Below are 23,934 nucleotides of genomic sequence, written 5' to 3'. Positions count from 1 at the left end.
GGGGCGCGAGGGAGCGGCGGCGCGGCCGGCGATTGGCCAGAGGGGAGAGGGGGCGGGGTGGGGCGGGGGGGGGGAAAGGCCGCGGCGCGCGGCGATGACGCAATGGCTTTGTGCGCGCGGCGGCGGCGCCGGGGGCAGCAGCGCTTCGTGCGGCTCGCGGGGGCCGCGCGGGGCCTCCCAGAGCCGCCGCGGCCCGGCCGGAGCGCCAGGGGTGAGCGGGGCCGGCGCCGCGGGCACCGGGCGGGGGAGCGGAGCCCCGCGGGGCCCCCGGGCTCCGCAGCTCCTCCCGGCGCTCCCGGGGCCTTTCACGCGCGCGGGGAGCCGGCCGGCCGTGTGGCTAAGCTGGCCGGCGTAGCGCGGCCCTTGGGAGCTGGAGGAGCCGCTCCCGCCTCGGGAGGCGGCCCGCGGTATCCCCGGGTTCGGCGGGGCTGTTGCCGCTCCGCGCCCCGCTGCTCGCGGCCCAGGGGTCCGCGGGAACGCGCCCTTCCGAGCCGCGGGGCCGGAGCGCCCGGGGGCCCGGGTGTCTCCGGTACCTGTGTCACCCGTGCGCCTTGCCGCCCCTGTGCAGGAAACAGTCGCGACTAAACTGTCGGGGTTTCGTTTCTGGTGGTAATCTGAGCTCGCATGGCCGAAATTCTTGTGGGTTTGGTGGCGATGTTGTCCTGCTTTTGTGAAATCTACAAGGATACAGCGTGGCTGTATCCTTTTTTTTTTTTTTTTTAATTTATTTTTCAGATAAACTAAGAGTAAAAACTTACGCTTTCATGCTTTGCTTTCTTTCTTTCTTAGGCTAAAAAAATAAACAGTTGAAGTCCTCTTTATGAAACCAATCCTCAGTCAAGTGTAACTTTTGATGTACGGTCTCTAAAGCCCCCCACTATGCCAGCAGCTACTGTAGATCATAGCCAAAGAATCTGTGAAGTTTGGGCTTGTAACTTGGATGAAGAGATGAAGAAAATTCGTCAAGTTATACGGAAGTATAACTATGTAGCTATGGTAAGTGGGTGCTTGATATCTGTCTAGCAAGTTACTGCGAAAATCATGACTTCAGCTGAGGTCAGAAAACTTTGCTCATCCTTTGAAATTGAAACCATAAGGAAGTCTTAATGTTTAATTAATGCTGTATGAACATCTTTTATCGAATCTTAATCTTTTATCTAATCCTAATCTTTTGTTTTCTTCAGCCACGATATGGTTAAATCCATATGGTTGTCGTGTGTTCAAGTTTCAATTCTGCTCTTGCAGGACACAGAATTTCCAGGTGTAGTTGCAAGGCCTATTGGAGAATTCAGAAGCAATGCAGACTATCAGTACCAGCTCTTACGCTGCAATGTCGACTTGCTAAAAATAATTCAACTAGGACTGACGTTTATGAATGAGCAAGGAGAATACCCTCCAGGAACTTCAACTTGGCAATTTAATTTTAAATTTAACTTAACGTAAGTATTCAGCTCCTGTGCTGCTAAACGTTATGTTTCTGACTTCCTGAAAATGTATAAGTACTGTAGCAACTTGGTTATCTGTCTGATTGTAATACTGGAATAACCTAAATACTCATGTAAGGAAAACCTGTCAGCCAAACATGCTGTCTTCCCTCGTTTCTGTGCAGTCTGTCTTACTGTTGATAATTTGGTCCAAAATGCTAAGCAGTTAAAAAAAAAAATTATGGAAGGCATTTTATACTTAGTGCAAGAGTTAGCTCTGTGTTTTCATGTTTAGCATTTTAGAGTGCTTCTGCCTTAATTTAGTTTAACTCTTACTGGTTGTTATAGAAATCACATATTGTTTCTTTACATACTTTAAATGGAAAATACCAACACTTGAAGGGAAAAAAAAGTAAAGTTACTGAAGTGACTAAAAAAGTATGTCAAATGTTATCATTATTCTGAATTATTTTGTCTGAAGTCTTGGTTAAAAAGCAAGCTGACTTTTACTGTATTGGGATAGTACCATGGACTTTATTTCAAAATGTGATTTTTATCAGTGATAAAACTTTTTAAGCATAACCCTCACTTTTTCAGGGGGATCAAAAGCTTAGCCGGTGCTCCAATTATATCTTTAGCTGGTGGTCAGCCAAGTTACTAGTATCATGATTTCTTTATTTCTGGTGTAAACATAATTGGTCTGATAGATTTTCATACGTTGATCATCTACTGAATTGAATACCAGTACAAACACTTCTCACACATTTAAGCCTTGGGGTTTTTGGCAGTTGTGTTACAAGTTGAGAACTGGACAACTTTATATACATGAGTTAAGTTCATAGCCTACAAAGGAGGTTTAGAGAACAGACCTATATATTTTCTGCAGATGAAAAGACTTGTTTTTGAAGTAGTTTGGGTTCTTAAGAGGAAAACTGCTGCTGCCTCTCTTGATCTCTGTGCTCTTTTAAACAAGCAGTAGTGTAGATTGTCACATATCAGTTTGATCTGAGCAATGACATGCTCTATTTAGTCTTGTGTGAATTGTCTCCTGAAGGAAAAGTAATCGCAGATTTAATGTGTGGTATCTCTGAACTTACCTGGCCATATGAATGCTGGATGAAAGTTACCTATTTTCTTAAATAGAAGAATATACTAATCCTACTAATTGTGGAAGAAATAGAAATTAATAACTCCCAAACTGTGATCTGTGAAGAAGGGCCTGTGCTATGCTTAATTTATTTTCTGAGCTTCAAAAGTCTACTTAGTATCAAGCAACTGGAACCAAAAGTAGCTTTCCATCTATTTGTGCCAGATGCTGCAGAGATAAGACGGCTTAGTAAGGCAAGGTACAGGTAATCACCAAATTACCTTGTTACTAGTTGATGGTGGGGGTTATAGAAAAATATAAACTCGGTAAGTACTGCATGAGAATTTTTTTTACGTGGATGGACAACTTACTTATTTTTGTCTGTTTCTAAACCTCCTTTTGGGAAGTGGCACTGTGCCAAGTGTTCTCCTCCTAAAGCAAAACAGCTGTTTGTTATTCCTAGAAGGTAATTTTTTGTGTGTGTGGTTCCAGCCAGGTCTTGTTTTAGTGTGCTTTTAAAGAGCATAAATATTTCTCTAATCATACTATGCACCTGATGAGTACAGAACAGCACCTAGAATGAAACCCCCTTTTTGTTAAATGGTGTGTTTGTTTTGGATGGGTTCTTTAATGTGCTATGGAGATAGACAGGTGTTGAGAAGCTGTTGCCTCAAAGCCGGGGAACTAACGAGCAGCTTTGTGGGAGTGAGGAAAAAAGATGTAACACATCTTGAGGATGTATGTCTATATTCTAAAGAATGATTACTTGCTATTAGGAGTAAGGAATACAGGTCTATGACTGAATCTAATAGTTAAGTTTGATAGATTGGTTGTCTTGTCTAGGTTTTCTTTTGTTTTGATTGTTTTTTATTAAAATTTAAAACTGTACACTGAAGAGACTTTGTGGAGTAGTATGTTGTGGAGTGGACAGTAAAATGAATTTCATTTCCTAAAAGTTTAAAGTTTAAGAAGATTGTTTAGAAAGAAAAAGTTAGGATACCTGAATTCTAAGGTTTGGCTAGATGAGTAAGTACTCAAATTCCAATCCTACTGAAAAAAAAAAAGTTTTTATGAACACATGTCTAAACATTTACATAAGCTTAAATCACAAAAAACTTCTGAGAAATACGATCTACAGAACTAATTAAGTACTGGGATCTGGATTGTATTTCTCATATTTCTGCAATATAATGTGTTAGTGCTTCAACTGTTACATTTAATTTGTCACAATTCAAGTGATTTATACAGATATTTTATGAAATAAGTTCTATAGATGCACTTTCATCTATAGGCTTGCGAAAGGGTGGTTATAGATAACTGGAAGAGGAGCAGGAACTAATATTTTTATGAAGATGGTAAGAATGGAGGTGCTGGGAGTGGTGAAATGATAATGAAGGTTAAAAAAAAAAAACTTTGAAAAATGCTTGATTTTGTAGTTTACCTGGAACAAAGTCAGATTATTCCTGCTATGTGCTAAGTCTGTGGAATGAATAGCAACAAAGAAATGTTACCTCATTGAAGCTTGTAGATTTTGGAAATTTACTTTTCCTCTCTATTTTTAGAGAAGATATGTATGCTCAGGACTCTATTGAACTGTTGACGACATCCGGTATCCAGTTTAAAAAGCACGAAGAAGAAGGAATTGAGACACAGTACTTTGCAGAACTGCTCATGACATCAGGAGTTGTATTGTGTGAAGGAGTCAAGTGGCTTTCCTTTCATAGGTAAATTTTGCATCTGAAGTATTTGACATTTCAACATCTGATGGGCGTTTGAATTCTAGAACTTAGATTGTACATCTGCTGAGTTTAAATGCTGTGTATGTAGCCCATATCTTGGTAAGAGTGAGGAAATATTTCTGCTGTAATACCTCTAGCACCATTTTGTACTGGAAGAATAGAGGGCACAGGGGTTTTACTGGTGTTCTTAGCTTCGGTGTTTGTGCAGTAACCAGAAAAGTGTGAAGCTGAAAACCACAAAACTGCTAAATCAGCAGGTGGCGCTGTACACGTGCAAGTAATAACAGAAACATCACGGAAAGCAAGCTACTTCTTGAGGAAATATTGTCTGTTTCATAGGAGAGAATTATCAGTGAAGAGGTCTATGAAGCACTCTTAAATTTGTTGTAAATCTCCTGCTAATCTGCGCACATGAAATTACTCAGCTTGGAAGGAGAGCCTTTATAAGCCTTGTGCATATATTTTACTCCTTATTCCATCAAAGGAGTCAATCTCTCAGGTAGAAATAGAAATGTGAGTGCTAAATCTCTATGAGTCTGTCACGATACAAAAGATTTTTGTGTGTTAAGAAACTTAACACTTTAAAAACATACACAGGAGTTGTTTAGCTAAGTACAGAATTTTTGGAAGCGACAGTGTCTTTAAAGGCTTATGCTATGTAGTGCCCTTGAGTTGGTGTCTTAAATGCTGGCTTCTAAGGAAGTCAGCAAGGTAAAGCGAATGAACAAAACTGTAAGCAAACTAGTCTCAGCTAAAACATCTGTATCTCTCATGTATTGGTGAGTGGTATGTAAATGATGAAATTAGAATAAAAAATTATTTGTCCATAAGTATTAATACGTGGAAAAGACAAAGTCACATAGAATTAGAGAAGTATTTATGCAATAAACAAACTCAAAAATAAGAATTGTTTTGGCAAGGAATGTGTAGCAGTAGTAGAAGGGTGCATATAACATTTTTGCAGAAGTTGTGGTTTTGATCTGTTTTGTACAAAGAAGTGCTAGGCTGAGTTTCCAAAGCAGAAAGGATTAAAAGAAAAGACAGTTAAATAAAGAAGGATCCTCTGAGCATAGTTGTCACTTCCATCTTCCACTTAACAGCTGTTTCAACTAACAATAAGACTCTAAAATAAACTTACTCTTGCTATCTTGCTTCTAGAGTAGCATCTTGAGGAAGAATACTGTAACAAGAATGCCTGAAATTGTGTCAAAATAACTACAAAAGCCAAGTTAGAGTTATGCACTTTTCAGCTTCCTAAGCACACTGTTATGGGCTCTTATGTGTATGTCTGTGATTTACACTTGACTACAGTAATAGGACTTGGATGGTCCAGGAGATGGGGAGGCAGGTTATGCATGTAACTGGTGCCTCAGCAGAGGATGCCATGTAGAAGCAGCTTCAGCCTCAAACTGGTGTTTTTCCAATGTTGCCTGGTGACTAAGGGCCCAGTATAAGCTATACCTGAGCAATTTCTACTCTAGGGATTCTTTCTGGAGCATAATGACATTCAGTGTGTGTAATTCCTGACTAATGGGCTGGTCAAAGTGTAGTGCAAGCCAGGTACAATAATGCCATTTTTTATTGGTGCAGCTTATGAAGGGTTTTTGGAATTGCTTTATTAATAGAAGTCCAGTTGTGTCTATGCTGAAATGAGTGTCTGTTGTGGATTTCACTGAAAGTGTCTTTAGAAATCCTCTTAAGACAGTTGTTCAGCAAATGTTTGTCAGACACTGATTATTAGTGTTTAAAGCTTTTGTGCTTTTTCAGACCTTGTTTTTATTATCTTGAGCACAAAACCTTGGAGTAAGTGAATTAAGCTCTGAGGAAACCAAAATTATGCAAAGCTATAAACGAGCATGGGTCATATAAAATGTGCCACAAAGAATAGTGAACAGCTGTTTCTAAATATGTCTTTGATTGTAATTATGTTCTATCAGTGGAAACTTGCGCAGCAGGATGCTCAGTTGAAAATTTGTTCCATTTAGACTCTCCATGCAGTAGTTCTTTGACAGCTGATAAAGCTGTGCTTGGTAGTTGCTGACTCTGCTATTGCTTCTGTTTTCTTAAAATGCTTGTAGTACTACTAACTCTTAAAATTTGAGTCCCATAGTAGCTGGGAGAAGGGAATTACTCCTTTCTCAGAGTATGAAGATATGTTTTGATTTAAATTTTCTAGTCTTTGATTTCCTTTAACTTTTATCCAGTTCATTTTGCTTCTCAAATAGTTCTCTTTGTGTGCTTTTTATCTCCGCATTTGATATAGCTGCCTTGGCATCCTGACATGTTGGCAAATCTCTGGATATGCAGTTCTGTCAGATATGAGTGAAGAAATATTTGCACTGTCACCAATTCTTGTGTATTGCAGCTTCATAGACGGCTTCCTTCAAATCTTGTGTTGTGTGCATGTTAAAATGTATTTGAGTTAATGAGAGAGAAGGGGGAAGCCCTGAATTTGTGATTTTTTTTTCATCACAGTCAAAAGAGCTGTGAGTGCTTGACAGTCTAGCCAGTTAGGAAGGAACAGCTCAAATGCTGATTTTGTGGATGTTCAACTCTCTGCTCTGCTGGAGCTTTGAGTGTCCACTTGTGTGCAACCTCCTTTGTCTGCCTTTGGAGGGTCTGTGAAAACATGCTTTTTGGAAAACAAAAACCAGATATTCTTGGGATACTGCAGAGTTCCAAGCTAATGTGTTTCAATAATCATGTCTAACTCATTTTAGTAAAATTTAATCTGTTGGCTCATTTCTGTTAGGGTTATAAAATGAACTAAAGCTTTCTCAGGTCTTGCATGTTTTATTTCAGAGGCTTGGTGCTTGAGTAGAATTCTTTGTTGATTTGCTATCTGAATTCTGTCTTGATAGTAAGAGAGAGAAATAGAGGCATGTTTGATCTCTACTCTTGTCTTTTTGGCTAGAGCTGTCCATGTTCAGTGAAAAAACAAAACAAATGTCGGTGAGTGCTTGTGTTGTATAGCTCCACAGATTGTGGCTTGCTTTGCTAAGCAATTTCAGGTTGATTGTATTAGAAATGGTGCAAGGTTTTTAAGGCAAGGGAGTCTGTGTGCTTCAAGGTATAAACCAACCACTAATCACTGTTAGAGAACTAGAAAAAAACTTCTGTAACGAGCAGGTAATTACATAATTGCTCACCGTGGAGTTTCTTAGCCTTCTCTTAGCATTCAGCAGTGGCCACTCAAAATTTGTTTTAGTGGATCTGTCTTAGTCTTGAATTGGAGTGACAGTTTTTATATCTGTAAGCTTGGATCTGCTACAATCTCCAAGTGAAAAAATGTGTAATTCTCAATTAAAATTGCTATTTTTAATAGCCTGCTCCCTCTCAATATGAATAGTAAAGGAATGTTGACTTTTCTTTAAGTACTTCCTTCTTTAAAGAAATTAGAAGTGTTTGAGGGCATATGTTTTCTATTATTTTTATTAATACACTTTTTTGAAGACAAGTAAAATATGTTTTTTTTTTGAAGAGGAGTAGCACAAATATGTTTTTTTTCACTTTAATATGACTGTTACATTTGAGCCTTGAGGATGATCAATGTCAGGAATTCATTGAGTTAATGAACTGTAGACTCTGAAGGAGTAAGTATCCATAATCCTGAACAGTCTTTTTTGTATATTTTTGAACAGCCTTTTTTATTAATGTGGCTTTTTCTTTTCTTCTAAAGAGGGCTTTATGCTGATAATGGGCTTTCCCACCACTTCCCTCCCCCTTCAAATGATCTAATAAAAATAGACTCGAAGCTACTGTTTTGCCAAGTTTACTACAGTTTTTACTTTGTAAGAGTCAACTGAAATCCTTCTCTATCTTTGGCTCCTTTGCTCCCTGGCCAGTGGCTGTTGCTGTGGAGACTGGAGGGTGGCCAGCACAGCTTCAAAGTACCAGATGCAGTGCAGGATTTGTTCAACATAAAATTAATGCTTAGAGCACTGAAAACTCCCATGGGAGAGCTGCAATAGTCTATAGGTATTGTATATCTTGTAATAATGGACTTGTAGCAAACAATCCATTTACCCCCAGTGTGTTAAAGGTTTTCTACCCTCTGTCTGGAAACTCATAGTATAAAAATGACAGAGATAATCTTACTGTATACAAGAGGTTCAAAAAGTAAACTTACTTACATTGAGTGTGCAAGCTGAAGCTTTGAGCCTACGTCAGAAGTCACTGCTTTTTGTGGATCCTAAATATCTGCAGGATCAGTGGTATAGTGCTCATAACTCATTTGTCTTTTCTATTGCTTATCTCAAAGTTAAAGATCCTGGCCAGTATTTACCAAATTGAAAAATTCTTGTTTTTGAGTGGGATCCTTGTGCAATCAAAAATGAAGTCTTGGAAATTTGGAGTCTGTGGTGGCCACCTGCTCACTTGAATCATCCCTCAGCTCTATGCTAAGGTTCCTTAAATAGTAAAACTGAAAAAGCCTTCCGTAGAGGCAGCCCTGTTGTGTGTTTTCATCTTCTTTGTTAGTACAGGCATATTTTAAATTGTATGTCAGTAAAATCTAGGAACTGATCTGGTTCAATGCAAACTTTACAACACGGAAGAGAAAATATCACTCCTCCATTTAGTTTTGTGCATCAGCAGTTCTGCAAGTACAAGGGCTCAGAACAGATGAGTTTCATGGTCGGATCATGAATAATCTGGTTTGTAATCGCTGCCCTCCTAGGAAAAAGCATAACTTGTCATCCCTGCTTTTTGTTGTGGTGTTAAGTCCTGCTTTAATACCTGTTATCTGTCTTTCCTGTACTTAACCCTCTTGTTTCCTTTCATAACTATTTGTAAAAGTGCGTGGTTTCCCCGTTAGTGCCACGCCTCATTCCTATGTCCTCTTTAATCAATTGTGCTATGGAGGAGGAAGCCTTCCCAAACTCTTCTCTCTACCATGTGCACACAATAATACCACCGGTTCTTCTAACAAATAAGCACTGCTCAGTTACCTTGCTGCCTCCTGCAGACTTGCATGTACACACAAAAATGTTTCCAGCTTACTCTGTCATTGCCTCCAGAAAGGGTAATAGTCTACAAGCTATTAAACTTTGTAGTTGTCTGTGTGCTGATTTAATTGGAAAAGTTGAAAGACAATTCCTCTTCTTTGTTGCTGAGGGTTAGACTTGCCTCCAGGCATAAACATGCATTTGCTCTGGAAACTCATTAATCTTTTGAATTTCAAGAACAGTGGAAGTCTCTGTCTGTTTCAATTTGTAGTGAGAAACTACAGTCTGTGTGAAAGAAACCAGCTTAGGAGTCTTTCTGGTGGAAATTCTTGTTATCAGATGAAGACCCAGCAGCCCTACCTTATTTTGGGATTTAGACAAACTCCTGTAGGCAGATCTTTTTGCATCTTCACTTGGCCTCATTCAGACTAAATTAAAATGTTTTCTCTGGAATCTGCAATGGGGCCATTTATATTGAAGTTCGGGTTTTTTTCATAGAAGTTGGTCTTAATTGCATTGAATTTAAGCAGAATATCCTGTCAATGTGCAGTGAAGTCTTGAAGATTATTGTTTTCCTGTCAACGTGCAGTGAAATCTTGAAGTGAGAAGGATTCTTCTAAGTCACTTACTTATATAGTTTTTTTATTAATTTGCAGTGGATATGACTTTGGCTATCTAATCAAGATCCTGACAAACTCCAATTTACCTGAGGAAGAGCTGGACTTCTTTGAGATACTGCGATTGTTTTTCCCTGTCATCTATGATGTAAAATATCTCATGAAGAGTTGCAAAAATCTGAAGGTAAGTAATCTGTTCATGGTTTGGAACAAATTTTGCATTTGGAGACAGAGTACATCATGCTTAAAAATACTTTATTGTCTACTTTTGCTTTTATGGTACATATTAAGCATTGTTGTCTCAAGCTTTACATATTTAATATTAAAGGCATTTTTAGAAGCCAGCAGGAGCACAAATCAATTTTTATAACTGCTTACCAGTTAAAAATATCATGTTGAAACTGTATTTACAGTACTTTGTTGATGGACGATAAACCCGTGTTTGGAATTAATACTTCATTTCCTTAGGGATAAGAATTGATGGGTCTCGTATACTCTTATTTCCTCATTGTGCAGTCCACTAAAGAACTGCAGTCATCTAGGCAGAGGTAATTTCAAGAAGATGATGCGGGAGTGTCTTGGGAAGAGAAATGAAGTGAAGAATATTTCAGATGGCCCCATAAGCAAAGATAAACAACAAATGTTCAGGGACAGCATGACTTCTAGGGAAACAAATGAACTAGGAACTAATCTCTCATGTCAGGCCAGTGGGGCTAATTGGCTTATTCTATCAGGCATAAAATTTGGATACCTATTGGACTGGAGAATGAGTGGGAACTAGAGCTAAGTGTGTAAGGGGAAGACAGCAAGTGAAAGAAAGATACTAAAGGCACTGTTAACAGCTTTACTTGCCAAAGAGCTGTTAAGAGTCTGGACTGCTGCTGGAGTGAGCTGCATCACTCATCTGAGGCAATTGATGATTTGTTGCTTTTATGGAAAGTAATTTAATTCTCTAGGATTTCTTAATGAAAGCCTGCAGGAAGAAGAGAACACGTCAAATCCTAACTAAGGAATGGCTTGCCAGTTGATTGTACTGAACTACTGATCTGTGTGCTGTTTATAGTCTTCTGAGATGAACTAGCAGAGTGTGTCACTTTGAGTGACACACTAGTTTTGTGGAAAGTAAATTGTGTGAATCCTTTGTTAATCAAATTAATGTTGAAAATTTAGATCACCCTTCCAGTTAGTAAGAAAAGTATACTTATCTGTGTTCATATACAATTGTTACTGGTATAATCATCTGGGCAAATGGCTGTGTATTAGGGAGCATCTTAGAAAAACCTCTTCTCCAAAGAGGCCAGGAGTAAAAATTTAAATGCTCCTAAATTTCAAGAGTCTTAAATTAGAGGTGAGGGGAACGCACCCTAAAAAGTCCTCACTTTTGCACTCCCAGTGAAGCAAATTAGAGCATCTGGTGCATATCTGGTGACACACTTTGCAAGAACAGAATGTATATTCCAAATTTAGTGACGTAGAAAAGGTGACAAATTGATGTTCCTTGTCACCATTCAGAGGTGACATTCCCAGTGGGCTTGGGAAAGCGGGTATTGTAGTTTCTGGCATAATTAAGGCATAGTTATGTGTAACCTGCATTGTTTAGAGACACTAAGATTTTTTTTTGGAAGACAAGAAAAACTTTCACAGGTCTTATTTTGGCAAACCATAAGAACAAGGGTGATTTTTTTTTTTTTTTTCAGAACTGAATATGTAGGTCAGCTTTCCTGCAGTAAGTTTTGATCCACTCACCTAATCTGCAGACTGATAGTGACAGCAGGGGAAGGGAAATGGACTATCTTACCCCTCCAAATTTACCAGTGGTAAAATTATAGTGGACTTGAACTGTCCTGAAAGAAGCTACCTGAAACAAATTACTAAATATTTAGTGCTGTAACTCTAAAAATGCATGTGCCATCTCCTAATGTGTGTCACCTTTGATCTTCATTAAATTGCAGTGAATTGAACAGCTGTGCAGTTGTCTTTTATTGACTTGTCCAAGTTATTTTTTTGTATGATAGTCACTGATCTGCTGTAGGTCCCCCACTCTCTGCCCCCACACACTCAAAAAAGATTCTTGGCATTGGAAGGAGAAATAAGCTTCAGAACTGGAAATCTGATTGATGCTTTTTTTGTGGAATTGAGTACTCTGTGAATTTACAGTCTGTTATTATGACTATACTGGCATGCAGATTGAGAGTTGACTTGAGATATTAATGTATTATAGGTTAAACTCTTGCTTACAGTCTAAAAGGCTTTTTATGTAGATAATTACAAACCTTTTGATAGTAGTGGCAATCCTAAGTAATTTAGATTGGTAGACCTTGTTGGAAACTTGCTTTTAACTCAGGGTTTTTTACAGAACAATAAGCTGTGTTGTGAAATGAGAGTTTGAAGTAGATTTGCTGTTGACTGTGGTGATGTGGTTATGTAAATTATTCTGTGGCCTTTTTCTTGGAAGGTTGATATACTGAAAATTTGGGAAGAATTTGTCCTTCTCCAAGAGTGAAGCATACCTATCTGGACTGCAAAATTTTTACCTGAAATAGAATCTCATTAGTCTAATAACTTTCTGTTCTGGTTCCATCCAGGACGGGGTGAATTTTTGCCACCAGGATGGGGCATGGCTAGGACATGGAGGTTATTCTGTGATACCTCACATCATTTTCTGGGCATGGGGGAAGGGCTTGCTTCCAGGTCAGGGTAGTGTGGTGGAGGGAGCAATCAGTTGTTTCTGTTGGTGAGCAATAATGTTTCTCTTGCATACTCTATCATTAGTATTGTTGCTATTTCCATTTGATTTCTTATCTCACTGCTGTTTTCCAGTAAATGGCTCATACCTCAACCTGTGATCTTCACTTTTTGTGTCTCCAGTTCTCCTCTCCAGTCTGCCGTAGGGGAGGGCAGGGAGAGGGGTGAGTGAGTGAGTGAGTGTAGTTTGGAGTGGTTTTAGTGGAAACACTAGCTTGGAGAATATATTCCTAAACCATGACAGCCTTACTTGGCACCCAGTGTGGGGCACGAACAATTGAGATCTGATCAGAGTCGATTGGAAAGAAATTTCATCTAAGCATTTGTCCTATTAGATTCAGAGCCAGTGGTCACAATGTTACTTGGTCTATTTGTGTGAGTGTGGTACCTAAGCCTGTATATGTTTCTATAAATATACTATGTGCCCATGAGGGTGCTTTTTTTCAGATTAGGATTGCTTTGTTGATGTGTGTTGATTGTATGAACCAGAGTCATGTTTATGACATGATAACATCAAGGGCAATGAAGATCATTGGGGATATTTGGTGTATTCAGTGCTACTCTCTTACCCTTGCCTCGGGTGCTACCTCTGGGAGTCCATTGCTAATCATACCTAGCCTGTGGGGAGTACAGGGGAGGATAGCTTTTCACTACCTTTTTCTCCTTCAGGCCTGTTAGAATAGCTTTTGAGAATTTTTAATTTCCTTTTGATGTTAAGGAAAACGTGTTCTTGCTCCTATGTCAGCTTTGTCTCAGTGTGGTCTACACCATGTTTTGAGTCAGTAGAGTCAACACTGTGTCTAGAATCAGGACAGAGATTTCTAGGAAGGTTAATCAGAGATCTGTCTGAGGGAGGATAGTCATGAGTAGCATGGAATGTGGGGTAAAATGGGCCATTTTTTGGGAAAATTCTCTCCTCCAGTGTTTTGATAGTATCACTGCAGGACCTTGATGAAGTGACAGAATATTTTCAAGAAGAATGCTGTGGCAACTCCATAAAGAGTCAACTTACTGAAGTGTGCTGGGCACTGGCTACCCTTTACTGGACACAGTCCAGTGCTAGACAGAACCCTTAGGGGAAGAGGAAGAAAGCAGATCAACAGGTGTTGTGACCGCTCAAACTACAGCCAAACTGGAAGACTAACTCATGCCAATAACAGTCACACCTACACAGAAGAAGAAATCCAGGACCAAATCAGTTTGCATAGTGAGGGATAAAGAGGAAGTAAGAGCTCTCACAAAAGGAGGAAGAGGCAGGACCAGAGATAATCACTCAATTCCTATCCCTGGGTGAGCTACGTGGAAGGATTTCAGCCATCAGTCATGAAAGCCCCTGATGAGCTGGCTGCTCTGATGCTGGAATATCATGGCCCACAGTATGAAACTAGATGGTAGTGAAGCCAAGCAGCTGGTATTCCTGTCCTGGTCGGGATTTGGGAAGAGGACAGAAACTCTCAGCCTCTGGAGGTGACTCCTGTGAAGTGTGAGAGAAAGGTATTCTCTCATGGATGATCTAGTGGTGTGCCCAAGCAGATGAAACGCCATAGAGAAAGATGTCCAGTGCCTGAGACAATTAGTTGTGCTGGAGGTGATCTGTAAGGATTCAAATAACAAGAAGTCCCCTGTGGATCCAGAAAAGGTTCATTGTACACAATCCATGTGGCAGAAGTTTGTATGGAGCACACCATTGTCATTAACCAACTCCTTGGCATTGATGTCAATGAAAGAATGAGAGAAAAACAATCCTTCATGTGACTGACTCCAGTAATAGGAAGATCTCTCTTCCTCCTTACCAACCTGCTCCTTGGCTGTGGAAAGACTGTCCAAGACTGCAGAAATATTCAAAAGACTCAAGAAAACTGGAGAGATGTCCCATGCCCTACCAGTATGGACCAGAGTCTTTGCTATTGAGATATACACAGGCTCTGTGTATCCTTGACATAGATTACCACAGGACACAAAAGGGCATTGTTGGGCTTTGGGATTGCTCTCTGGAGACAGAGGAAATTAAACAGCTGAATAATTTGCCTCATTTTTCAGAGGACCCTTCTGCTTTGGGACTGCTAAGGGTCAAAGAACAACAGGTACCAGTCTCTACCACAGCCGTGCACTGTCGACAAAACTGCACTGACCAGGTACTCCATGACCTCCATCCATGAGATGATTTGTGAACTAGAGAGCGAGGGAGTGGTCAGCAAGGCCTGCTCACCCTTTAATAATTCTATATGGCCTACTGACTGGACTTTCATGGCCTGAATGAAGTCACACCACCACTGTGTCACTATGCCAGATATGCTAGAACTTCAGTATGAGCTGGAGCCAAAGGCAGCAAAGTGGTACCGCCACTAATACTGCTTATGCATTTTTTTTCCCATTCCTCTGGCAGCAGAGTGCAGGCCACAGTTTGCCTTCACCTGGAGGAGCGCCCCAGTACACCTGGGACTGACTGCCCCAGGAGTGGAAACAAAGCCCCATCATTTGCCATGGACTGATCCAGACTGCAGTGGAAAAGGGCGAGGCTCCTGAAGACTTGCAGTACATAGATGTCATTGTTGTATGGGGGAACCTGGCAGAGGAGGTTTTTGAGAAAGGGGAGAAAATAATCCAGATCATCCTGAAGGCTGGTTTTGCCATAAAGCAAAGTCAGGTCAAGGGATCTGCCCAGGATATTCAGCTGTTAGGAGGAAAATGGCAAGATGGATGTTGTTAGATTCCAGTTGATGTGGTCAACAACATAGCATCTAGATCCCCACCAACCAGCAAGAAAGGAACACAGGCTTTCCTAGGTGCTGTGGAGTTTTGGAGGATGTATATCTCAGATTACAGTCAAATTATAAGTCGTCAATATCAAGTGACCCAGGAGAAGAATGATTTACAGTGGGGTCCTGAACAACAACAAGCTTTTCAACAAATCAAATGGGAGATGGTTCCTCCAGTAGCCCTTGGGGGCCAGTCTGGTGGCAAGGTGTGAAGTATGTGCTCTACATGGCTGCTGGGCAGAATGGCCTTCCTAGAGCCTCTGTCAGAGGGTACCTGGAGAGACTTGAGGCTGACCTCTGGGTTCTGGAGTTGAGGGTACAAAGGATCTGAGACCTGCTATGCCCCCGTTGAAACAGAGATCCTGGTATTTATGGAGGGGTTTGAGCTGCCTCAGAAGTGATTGGCACCCAAGCACAGTTCCTTTTGGCACCCCAACTACCAGTGCTTGTCTGGGTGTTTGAAGGGAAAGTCCCTTCCACACATCCTGCCAGTGATGTCATGTGGAGTAAGTGGACTGTGCTGATTTCAAAAATAGCCTCAGACACCCGGCTCAAAGAGCACAGTATGAAGTGGGTGTGTCATATTCCCTTATCATGCACCAGCCTCTGGGAAAATTAGACGGTACAATGGACTGTTAAAAATATGGAAAGGAATTGGTGGTGGAACTTTCTAACAGTGGGTTCTACATTAAGCAGAAGCCATCTGCTTAGTTATCACCTGATGTTCCACCAACTGAGCTGGCCTTGCCCAATCAAAACCTCGACGTACCATAGAAGGGGATAAACCCCCATTGTGCATATGAGCAACGTGTTAGGGAAGACAGTTTGGATTAGTCCTGCCTCAAGCAAAGGCAAACCTATCTGAGATAGTTTTTACTCAAGGACCTGGGTGCCTGGAATGTACCAGGGTACATTCCCCACAGAGGGATGGGGAAGTAGGATGATGTGTACTTCAAGGGGATTTGATGTTTGGGTAAGAACAGTTTGTAATGTTGAATTGTATAATATTGGTTGCTGAATGCCCCTGGATGCCATAACTGCTGTGGCCGAGTATGGAGTGGTCCATGTATACCACTCATGATCTCCTGATGCAGCTTGCAACGAGATGACAGCACACCAGCCCTCCTGTCCTGGAAGACGTCTAGGATAAATAAAACCCACAGTAATTAAATTAATAGACATCTCAGAGGGAAAGCCATTGACTGTAGAAATTATACCTGTACTTGTGTGTGTGAATATATGTATATAGTTGAATGTGACAAGATTTGGACATGACATAGTGTAGAATAAGAAATGGATAATGTCCTGGTTCCAGCCAGGAGAGGATGAATTTTTGCAGTAGCCAGGATGAGTTATGGAGGTTATTAACATGGAGGTTATTCTGTGACACCTCGCATCACTTTTCTGGGCATGGGGGAAGGGCTCACTTCTGTGTCAGGGTAGTGTGGTGGAGGCAGTGATCAGGTATTGTTAGGTGTTTTTCTGCTGCTCAAGACAGACTGAAACTAGCAATAGCAGTACTATTGTACAGGGCTTCTTGTTAGTTTGTAGGTGTTATTGCGGAATGTTATTGAAGCTGTCATCTTTTTAAACAAAAACCAGGACCCAGACATGTTGCCGTAAGATTCACAGGAATTTTATAATGTTTGATCTGATTTTCAGTTTGGACTCCTTTGTAGCTCCATGAGTTTTAATTTTGACTTATGCTTTTGCCTCTTACTGCTTCACTTCCTGTATGTGAAAGAGGTTAAGAGTGCACAGGAAGATGAACTCGAGGCATTCTTTATTTAGAAGCATTGCCTCTGTGCACCATTTTTGCCTTTCAATGCTTATTGCAGCACTAAAGGTTCTGTCTTTTTTTTTTTTTTTTTTTTTTTTTTTAATCTTTCTAGATCTTTAAGAATGTGCATGTGCCTTAGTCTTGCCAGGAGCTTTATAGCTTACTGAATTAATAAAAGTCTTTGTACAATCGTGTGCTCACATCATTAAAAGATGGCAGTTACAGTAGTACATGTCTGTCCTTCAGCTGATGAGTGTTACCTGTGTAAAACCAAACCAAATTTTGACAACTTTGCTCTCACACGTAGAAGCTATTACTGTTTTGGAGAAGACACTAAAATGATGTTTATTTAGTCACTTTGCAGTTAAGGGGATAATTTTTCACATAAGCTTATTGAGAAGAACATTTCATGCAAAACTGGAGTTGTTTTACCTTTTAGAGAAGATAGATTTGCAGCTTTGGTGTGTTCTCTACAGCCTTGTAGTCTGTCCTTTTAAAGCATTTTATCAAAAGTCATCTTGAAGGAATTGTTAAGTAATGACATCTGGTTACTGGAGAAGTTGGAACATAGGGAGTACTAGTCTTGTTGTTTGCAGATACTACTTTATTTAGTCAGTACTGACAGAGAATATTAATACTGTTTGATACAGAAAGTTTTATTCTCCTGGTATGCATTTATCTAGCATAATGACTGATTCAGCTACTGTGCAGATACTACAATATGCCTGAGGTTGTATGGCCTGTGTAACACATTTTCCCAAATATACCCATTCCATGTTCTAATTTAACCTTTCAGCATTTAACAAAAATGTTTTGTTTTTCAGGGTGGGTTACAAGAAGTGGCTGAGCAGTTAGAGCTGGAAAGGATAGGACCACAGCATCAGGCAGGATCCGATTCTCTACTCACAGGAATGGCCTTTTTCAAAATGAGAGAAGTAGGTGGACATTCTGTTTTATTTCCGTGATAGTAATGTGCTGTGATTGTCACATGGAATTGCTGATTCTGATAAGTCTGTGCCATTTTAAGGAGGTCTCTTAAGGGTTTCAGGGGTCAATCCTTTCTTGACAAAAATGAGACCACCTATATTTTTCCCCAAGTAAGTGTGAACCAGCCTTACTGACTCCTTGCTTTACTTCTGTGAGTGAATATTTCTTGCTGATTCCAGCCTAGGCCTACTTCTGGATTTTTTTGTGAAGTTTTGTTTTGGGGTGTTTTTTCCTCACCTGTGTTGCAGGGTGCTTTTTTTTGGGGTGACTGCTGCAGTGATTTATGAACTGCTGAAGCCAGACTCCTTTCTGGGTGACTGTACTCAAGTCAAATTTTTTTTTTAGAACTTTTGCTCAGTGTTATATCCAGCTGGTGTGTACTGCTGCTTGTGGCAGGCTGAGAGGTGGGGAAGGAGTGTTGATGAACCACTTCCAGCTAAACTTTCAGGCTAGAGGTATATTAAATAATGCCTTCTAGGCTGCTTTGGAGAATTTCTATGCGTTTCTTTTTCCTTGCTGTTGAGTAAAGCACAGTTTAACTAAGGTTCTGAAGGTCAGTTAATTCAAGGTTTACAGCAAGGACAGTCAGGTCTTCCAGGTTTCACATTTCCTTGCTACTTGTCTGCATATAACAGGAAAATACTAGGATATTTTGTATTAGCAGAACAATCAAATGTTGAACAGGCCTCTTCTGGAAAGCCGTTGCACTGAACAAATGCCAGTGCATCAGAATATGGCATTCTTCCAGCAATTCAGTGTAATTTACCCTGTCAAAACAGATGGCAATATCAAACTTCATCATTTAATCATGTTAAGTACTATATGCTGGAGTCTACCTTCTGGAATCTAGCCTTCTGTATGAAGGAGAAAATGATCACAAGATTGTAACAAATACTAGTGACACAGAAGCTGAAAGAGCGATGGTTTAAGCTGGTGTGCTCATCCTAGCACTCTGTTGTGCTTCTGCTGGAACTGTTGCAGTTGTCAAGCAGGTCATGGGCTAGAGATGCAATAAAAAGGATTTTGTTTCTGGTATGATCCAAGGCCAGTGCAGTTACCTGCTGTCTGCCCGGTATTGTGAACCTTCCACTCTTGAATTTGAAGATCCAGAGCAAACGAAGGGAAGCATATAACATTCATGCTTAAGATACAGCCTTTCAAGTGAGTTTTCTAGAGTAAAGGTCCAAACCCATGATAGTTTCTTTATTGAGATGAGTTTGTGTTAGATGGCAAACTGGCTGGTTGACTTTATTTAATAAAAGCTTTTACCAGAAGTAGAAATCTGAGAGGTTTTTAGTGCAACAAACTTGCTTAATTAAGGCAACAGACATGGACTTATAATTAATTTTTTCCCCAGTATTTAAATGCTCTTTGCAAATACAGCATTTCTGAATAAGAACACAGTAGCAAGCAGAGAGAAATACATTTAATGTAGATTTTTAAAGCTTTTCAGCAGAGTTCTGTGTTTAAAAATGTATTTCTGAGTAAAAATACTTCACTTTATAGTGCTTTTTGAGGCACAGAATTTTGTTATTAATAGCTGTGAAGGAGATGCAACTTGCTTGCTGGGTATTGGAGTGTCGGCCAAAAAAGTTACTGATCCTTTTCTTTCCATCAGGAATACTTAATGATACTACAAGAGCAGAGTTGTTATTTTGGGCTTTTCCTACCTGTTTTATTTCATTAAGAACTGCTGGGGGCTGCAAAACCTTTAATTAAAGTCTCTGATTCCTGCAGTACAGAATTTTCCATCCTGACTGTGCTGCTAAAAGCAAAGCTTGAAGGGAAAAATCTTGACGTGTGTGGTATATACAGATCTCCATGTTCAGATTGTGTATTGCATCCCATTCTGTTCCTGCATATTTCTGCCTATTTTAGATATCTGATATTGATGATGACTCAGAATGTGAACCACTGGGGTGTCCAGGATTGCTGTGAAGGTTTTAGGGTGAAAAATGTTCATGTATGTGTGTCTTCTTATTTTTGCAAGATAATTTGTGATTTTCTGCTTGAAAACCCATCTTAAAGGCAGAGTATCAGAATATCACGGGCTTGATTTTGTCGTCCACTGAAAGGTTCCATTTGCAATTTAGACTTGTAATATGTAAATTCAGTCTTGGTACAAAATTTTGCTGTTCCTCATTAAATGAAGTCCCTCTCTGTGAGGAGCTGAAAATGCATCTTCCTGCATTTCTCTAAACTCTGGCTTTGTGCTCATGCTCCCCACACCCAAACCTATATAATATAAATCAGGACATCTCTATTCCAAGATAGAGTATGGTGAAAACTCCACACTGAGGAGAGGTAAGGGAACGAGCACTGATGATGGATGCTAAGCATATGCCTGTTGTAGGAAGCACCGCAGAAATCAGATGGAGAAATCTCTTTGTTGCTCTTGCAGATTATGTGAGTGATGGCTAACAATACAAAATTGTGAACACATTGCATTTGGCCATTTAATTGGGAGAGGTGCACAGGAAGACTGATGGTATTTTTTGACAGATTTAAATAATTGTGTCATATAGCACATTGTGATAATGTGTTGAGATTAAGTGTCTTCTACTAATTATATCATCTTTTGAACCTTGAGATTTGATATCTTATTTAAAAAGAAAGTAATTTTAAAGCTTTTTTACAGTTCTATTGAAACTGAACCTTTTTTTTGCAGTAATTCATGTCTCTCCACTTTTTAGATGTTCTTTGAAGATCACATTGACGATGCCAAATATTGTGGCCACTTATATGGTCTTGGTTCGGGGTCATCTTATGTACAGAATGGCACGGGAAATGCTTATGAAGAAGAAGCCAACAAACAGTCATGACATGAAATGAAAGGCCGTCTTTTTGACCTCCACATGCTTGTATATAGGTTTTATCTCTGGTTGAACCCCTTGGACAATTAAGGCTTTTTTCCCCCCTTTCTCAGCACACTTTCTTTTCTGCCTTTCTATGTACTAAACTTGACTGTTCCTATCACAGATTTTGATCTTAATATTGATACGTAAAATTTTCTGGGTTACATTTTGGCCTCTTAACAAGCCCATTTGTAAAGAAGCATGTATAGAATCAGTGTGACAGAGAGAAGGGGAAAATTGAATCATAATGAATATTCTGGTAAACTTGCCTACATTGTTCTTCCAGTTTTTTGTCTTTCCCCTCCCTTCTCTAAATTAATTGGCTCTGATTAAAACTAACTTCCCCCTTCATGTCTATTCTTTCCAGTATGCAGGCCTTTTAGCTATTCAAGATTGTGGACCATCAGATTTGCACTTTAGAGAGCGACTCTGACTCAGATCCTCTGTTTTTTTTTGAAGTTTGTTTTGGTTTTTTCTTTTGCCCTCAGCTAGAAAACAATCATCTGCCAAGTTCAGCAGCTTCAAGCTGTATTTTCTTGGTATCCCAACCCACACAATGGGACTTATTTGCTGCATAACCTCTATTTGTTCAAGCAAAACAAACTACTGAAATCATAGTAATTGCTCTTACTTTACTAGTGTTTGGTCATCTTCCAACACATCCTGCACATGTCAACTACTGGTTGGCCTGCTGCTTTAAAACTGCTCTGTGATGGGGGAAAGAGGCTTGAAAAAACAGCTTTACACCCTTCAGGAGAAGAACAGCTATGACTTTAGCCTTTTTGCCGTTAAGCTGAGAGTTGAAGGATAATGGAAAAGTAGGAGTCTTGTAATGGCACATTTCCCCTGATTAACCTTGTGGCTTTTATCCTAGTAATGTACACCTCACATATTTTTTATGAAGTCATATTTATTATGTACTTGATTTCATGAATTTTGTAAGTCAGTTTAGTTGAAGATGAACCCCAAAGATCTGAAAAATACTATTTAATTGAATTATTGAATTAGAAGGACAATTAAATCATGCCTTTTTGTAGTTATTACAAAGACAGATGTTACAGATATTTGTTGTAAGACAACAAAATATAAATAACTTCCAGCTAATAAAGTTAACCTGAGGCGTGTAATGCTAGTTTATTTTTGAGTATATCTTACAATATATTTTAGATATATTGTTTTCAAGGACCCTAAGGTATGTTCTTAACTCTGCATAGCATGTATACAGAGCAGTTGTGCAGGAAGGATTTTTGATATTGAATAGCTAAATACTAGCCTGGAATGATGGAATGCGTGGCATTGTGTGTCTGTGCGTGTGCGCGCGTATGTGTGTTTGACACAGAAATCAATGGCAGAAAAATCTCCAATTTCACCAATTACTCTGTTTTATCTTGTACTTAAAAGCAAAAAATCAAACACCTTTCTCTCATTGAATTATGATGATGTAACTGGGCGGTCCTTTTTAAACAAGTAATTTGCGTAACAGAGGGTATTTGTTTTTAAAGCTTTTGTAAATAAAGGCCTAAGAAATGTTTTCTTACATAACAACAGACTGGTGGTTTTGTTGCAAAATTTTTCCTGGAATGCAATTATTTTGTCAATTCAGCTCTGTTTGGCATGATAGTTCTGTCTGTTAGGCATGATAGTTCTTTTCTACATTCTGATACAGAGGGATCTAACTTGCTACTCCCTGACTGATTTCATTCAGAGCAGAATTGTGTTCGTGGGTTTCCAGTCATTTAATTCCTACTGTCCTGAGTTGGAAGAGGGGTGATTGCAATTTACTTCTGAGGCATCCTAATCCCATTAGTACTTTCATACCATTATGCGTTAGATGGTGGTGTGTTGTAGATGACTTGTTTTAACCTCAGTTGTCTTTGGCTTTAAGATCGTGATAGTGAAAGCAGGATGAATTTTTACTGTGGCCTCCAGGGTTTGCATAGACATGGGATTAAGAGCCCCTGAAGTTTGATGCATTTGCTTTAAAGTAGTAGCTTTGCCTAAAGCATATGGATACAGCTATCTGGTTAACTTGAGCAGAATGACTCTTCGAAGGACTTTAATGGGTTTTTGTTTTGAAGTAGGTTTTTAATTGAGGATCAAAGGAAGTTTTTAGAGCCTTCTGAATGTGTGCCTACAGTAAAAGTTCTAGTGCCGGTGGGGATTTGCTTTTGAAGTGACTGCTGAGCATCCCATATGCTGTGCTGTGCTTTTCTTTGCTTCCTGTCATAGAATCATGGAATGGTTTGGGTTGAAAGGAACCTTAAAGATTATCTAGTTCCAACCCTCCTGCTGTGAAGAGGGACAGCTTCCACTGGACCAGTATTTGACTTGAAAGAATTCTACTCTTGAGTTTTCTTCCAGTAGCAAAAGCATTTCTCAAAAGTCACTGGTCAGCATAAAAGAGATTATGCTTTATTCTGTGAGAGAACACTTGGTCTGATCACTATGATCTGTCTGTCGAGAGTTGATTGCAGCTGGGGAGACATCCGTGCATCATTCATTTCCTTGGCAAAACTAGATTTAGTTTCCATTAAGGACTGATTTAACTTCTGAATTGTAGAGATTATGGAAAAAGTAATTTCTTACGTGTAGGACCATTACGTGTAAACTTCAGAGCCTGAAATCTGTTTCCAAACTGGCCAGCTTAAACTGCTTTTGCTAAAATTAATGTGCAGGCACAGTTCCAGCTGTCTAGACATGCACCTTTTTGTTCAGAGACAAGAATTCTCTTTCTAGGCCTCTGCTTTTCCCAATCCATTTAAAATACACTGTTGTTGAGTAGGTTTGTCAGAAGAAATGCAGTATCACAACCTGTTATATTTGATCTTTCTATTTTTAATCCATTTGTATTTTTGGCTTCTGGAGTCAGATGAGTGTTCCAGGAACGTTATGTTCTCTGTCACTATTTTTTTTTTTAATATATATATATAAATCTAATTTTTATGTTAAGCATTTAGTTCCTTTGCTCACTGAAACTAGGCAAGAAGCATCCTTG

The 23,934-nt window shown here is 39.7% G+C and overlaps 1 protein-coding gene across 1 annotated transcript; it reads left to right on the top strand.

The window, feature by feature from the left end:
* Positions 1-71: 71 nt before the first annotated feature.
* CNOT7 (CCR4-NOT transcription complex subunit 7) lies at positions 72-22,484 on the top strand. Its single transcript, XM_068186820.1, has 7 exons — positions 72-211; positions 790-996; positions 1,246-1,439; positions 4,074-4,235; positions 9,853-9,997; positions 17,922-18,032; positions 20,778-22,484. Exons 2-7 carry the CDS (start codon positions 880-882, stop codon positions 20,904-20,906), a joined length of 858 nt encoding a protein of 285 aa, XP_068042921.1. The 5' UTR covers positions 72-211; positions 790-879; the 3' UTR covers positions 20,907-22,484.
* Positions 22,485-23,934: the final 1,450 nt, after the last annotated feature.

The sequence above is a fragment of the Anomalospiza imberbis genome, chromosome 4 (assembly GCF_031753505.1).
Source record: "Anomalospiza imberbis isolate Cuckoo-Finch-1a 21T00152 chromosome 4, ASM3175350v1, whole genome shotgun sequence".
Classification (NCBI taxonomy): domain Eukaryota; kingdom Metazoa; phylum Chordata; class Aves; order Passeriformes; family Viduidae; genus Anomalospiza; species Anomalospiza imberbis.
This window is presented reverse-complemented; position numbering and strand designations above follow the sequence as displayed.

Bases quoted from the DNA above. Each gene is read 5' to 3' on its own strand.
- CNOT7 (XM_068186820.1), top strand. From the start codon at position 880: ATGCCAGCAGCTACTGTAGATCATAGCCAAAGAATCTGTGAAGTTTGG. The intron at 9,998-17,921 runs GTAAGTAATCTG...TTTGTTTTTCAG, and splicing joins AGAGTTGCAAAAATCTGAAG to GGTGGGTTACAAGAAGTGGC. The intron at 18,033-20,777 runs GTAGGTGGACAT...TCCACTTTTTAG, and splicing joins CCTTTTTCAAAATGAGAGAA to ATGTTCTTTGAAGATCACAT.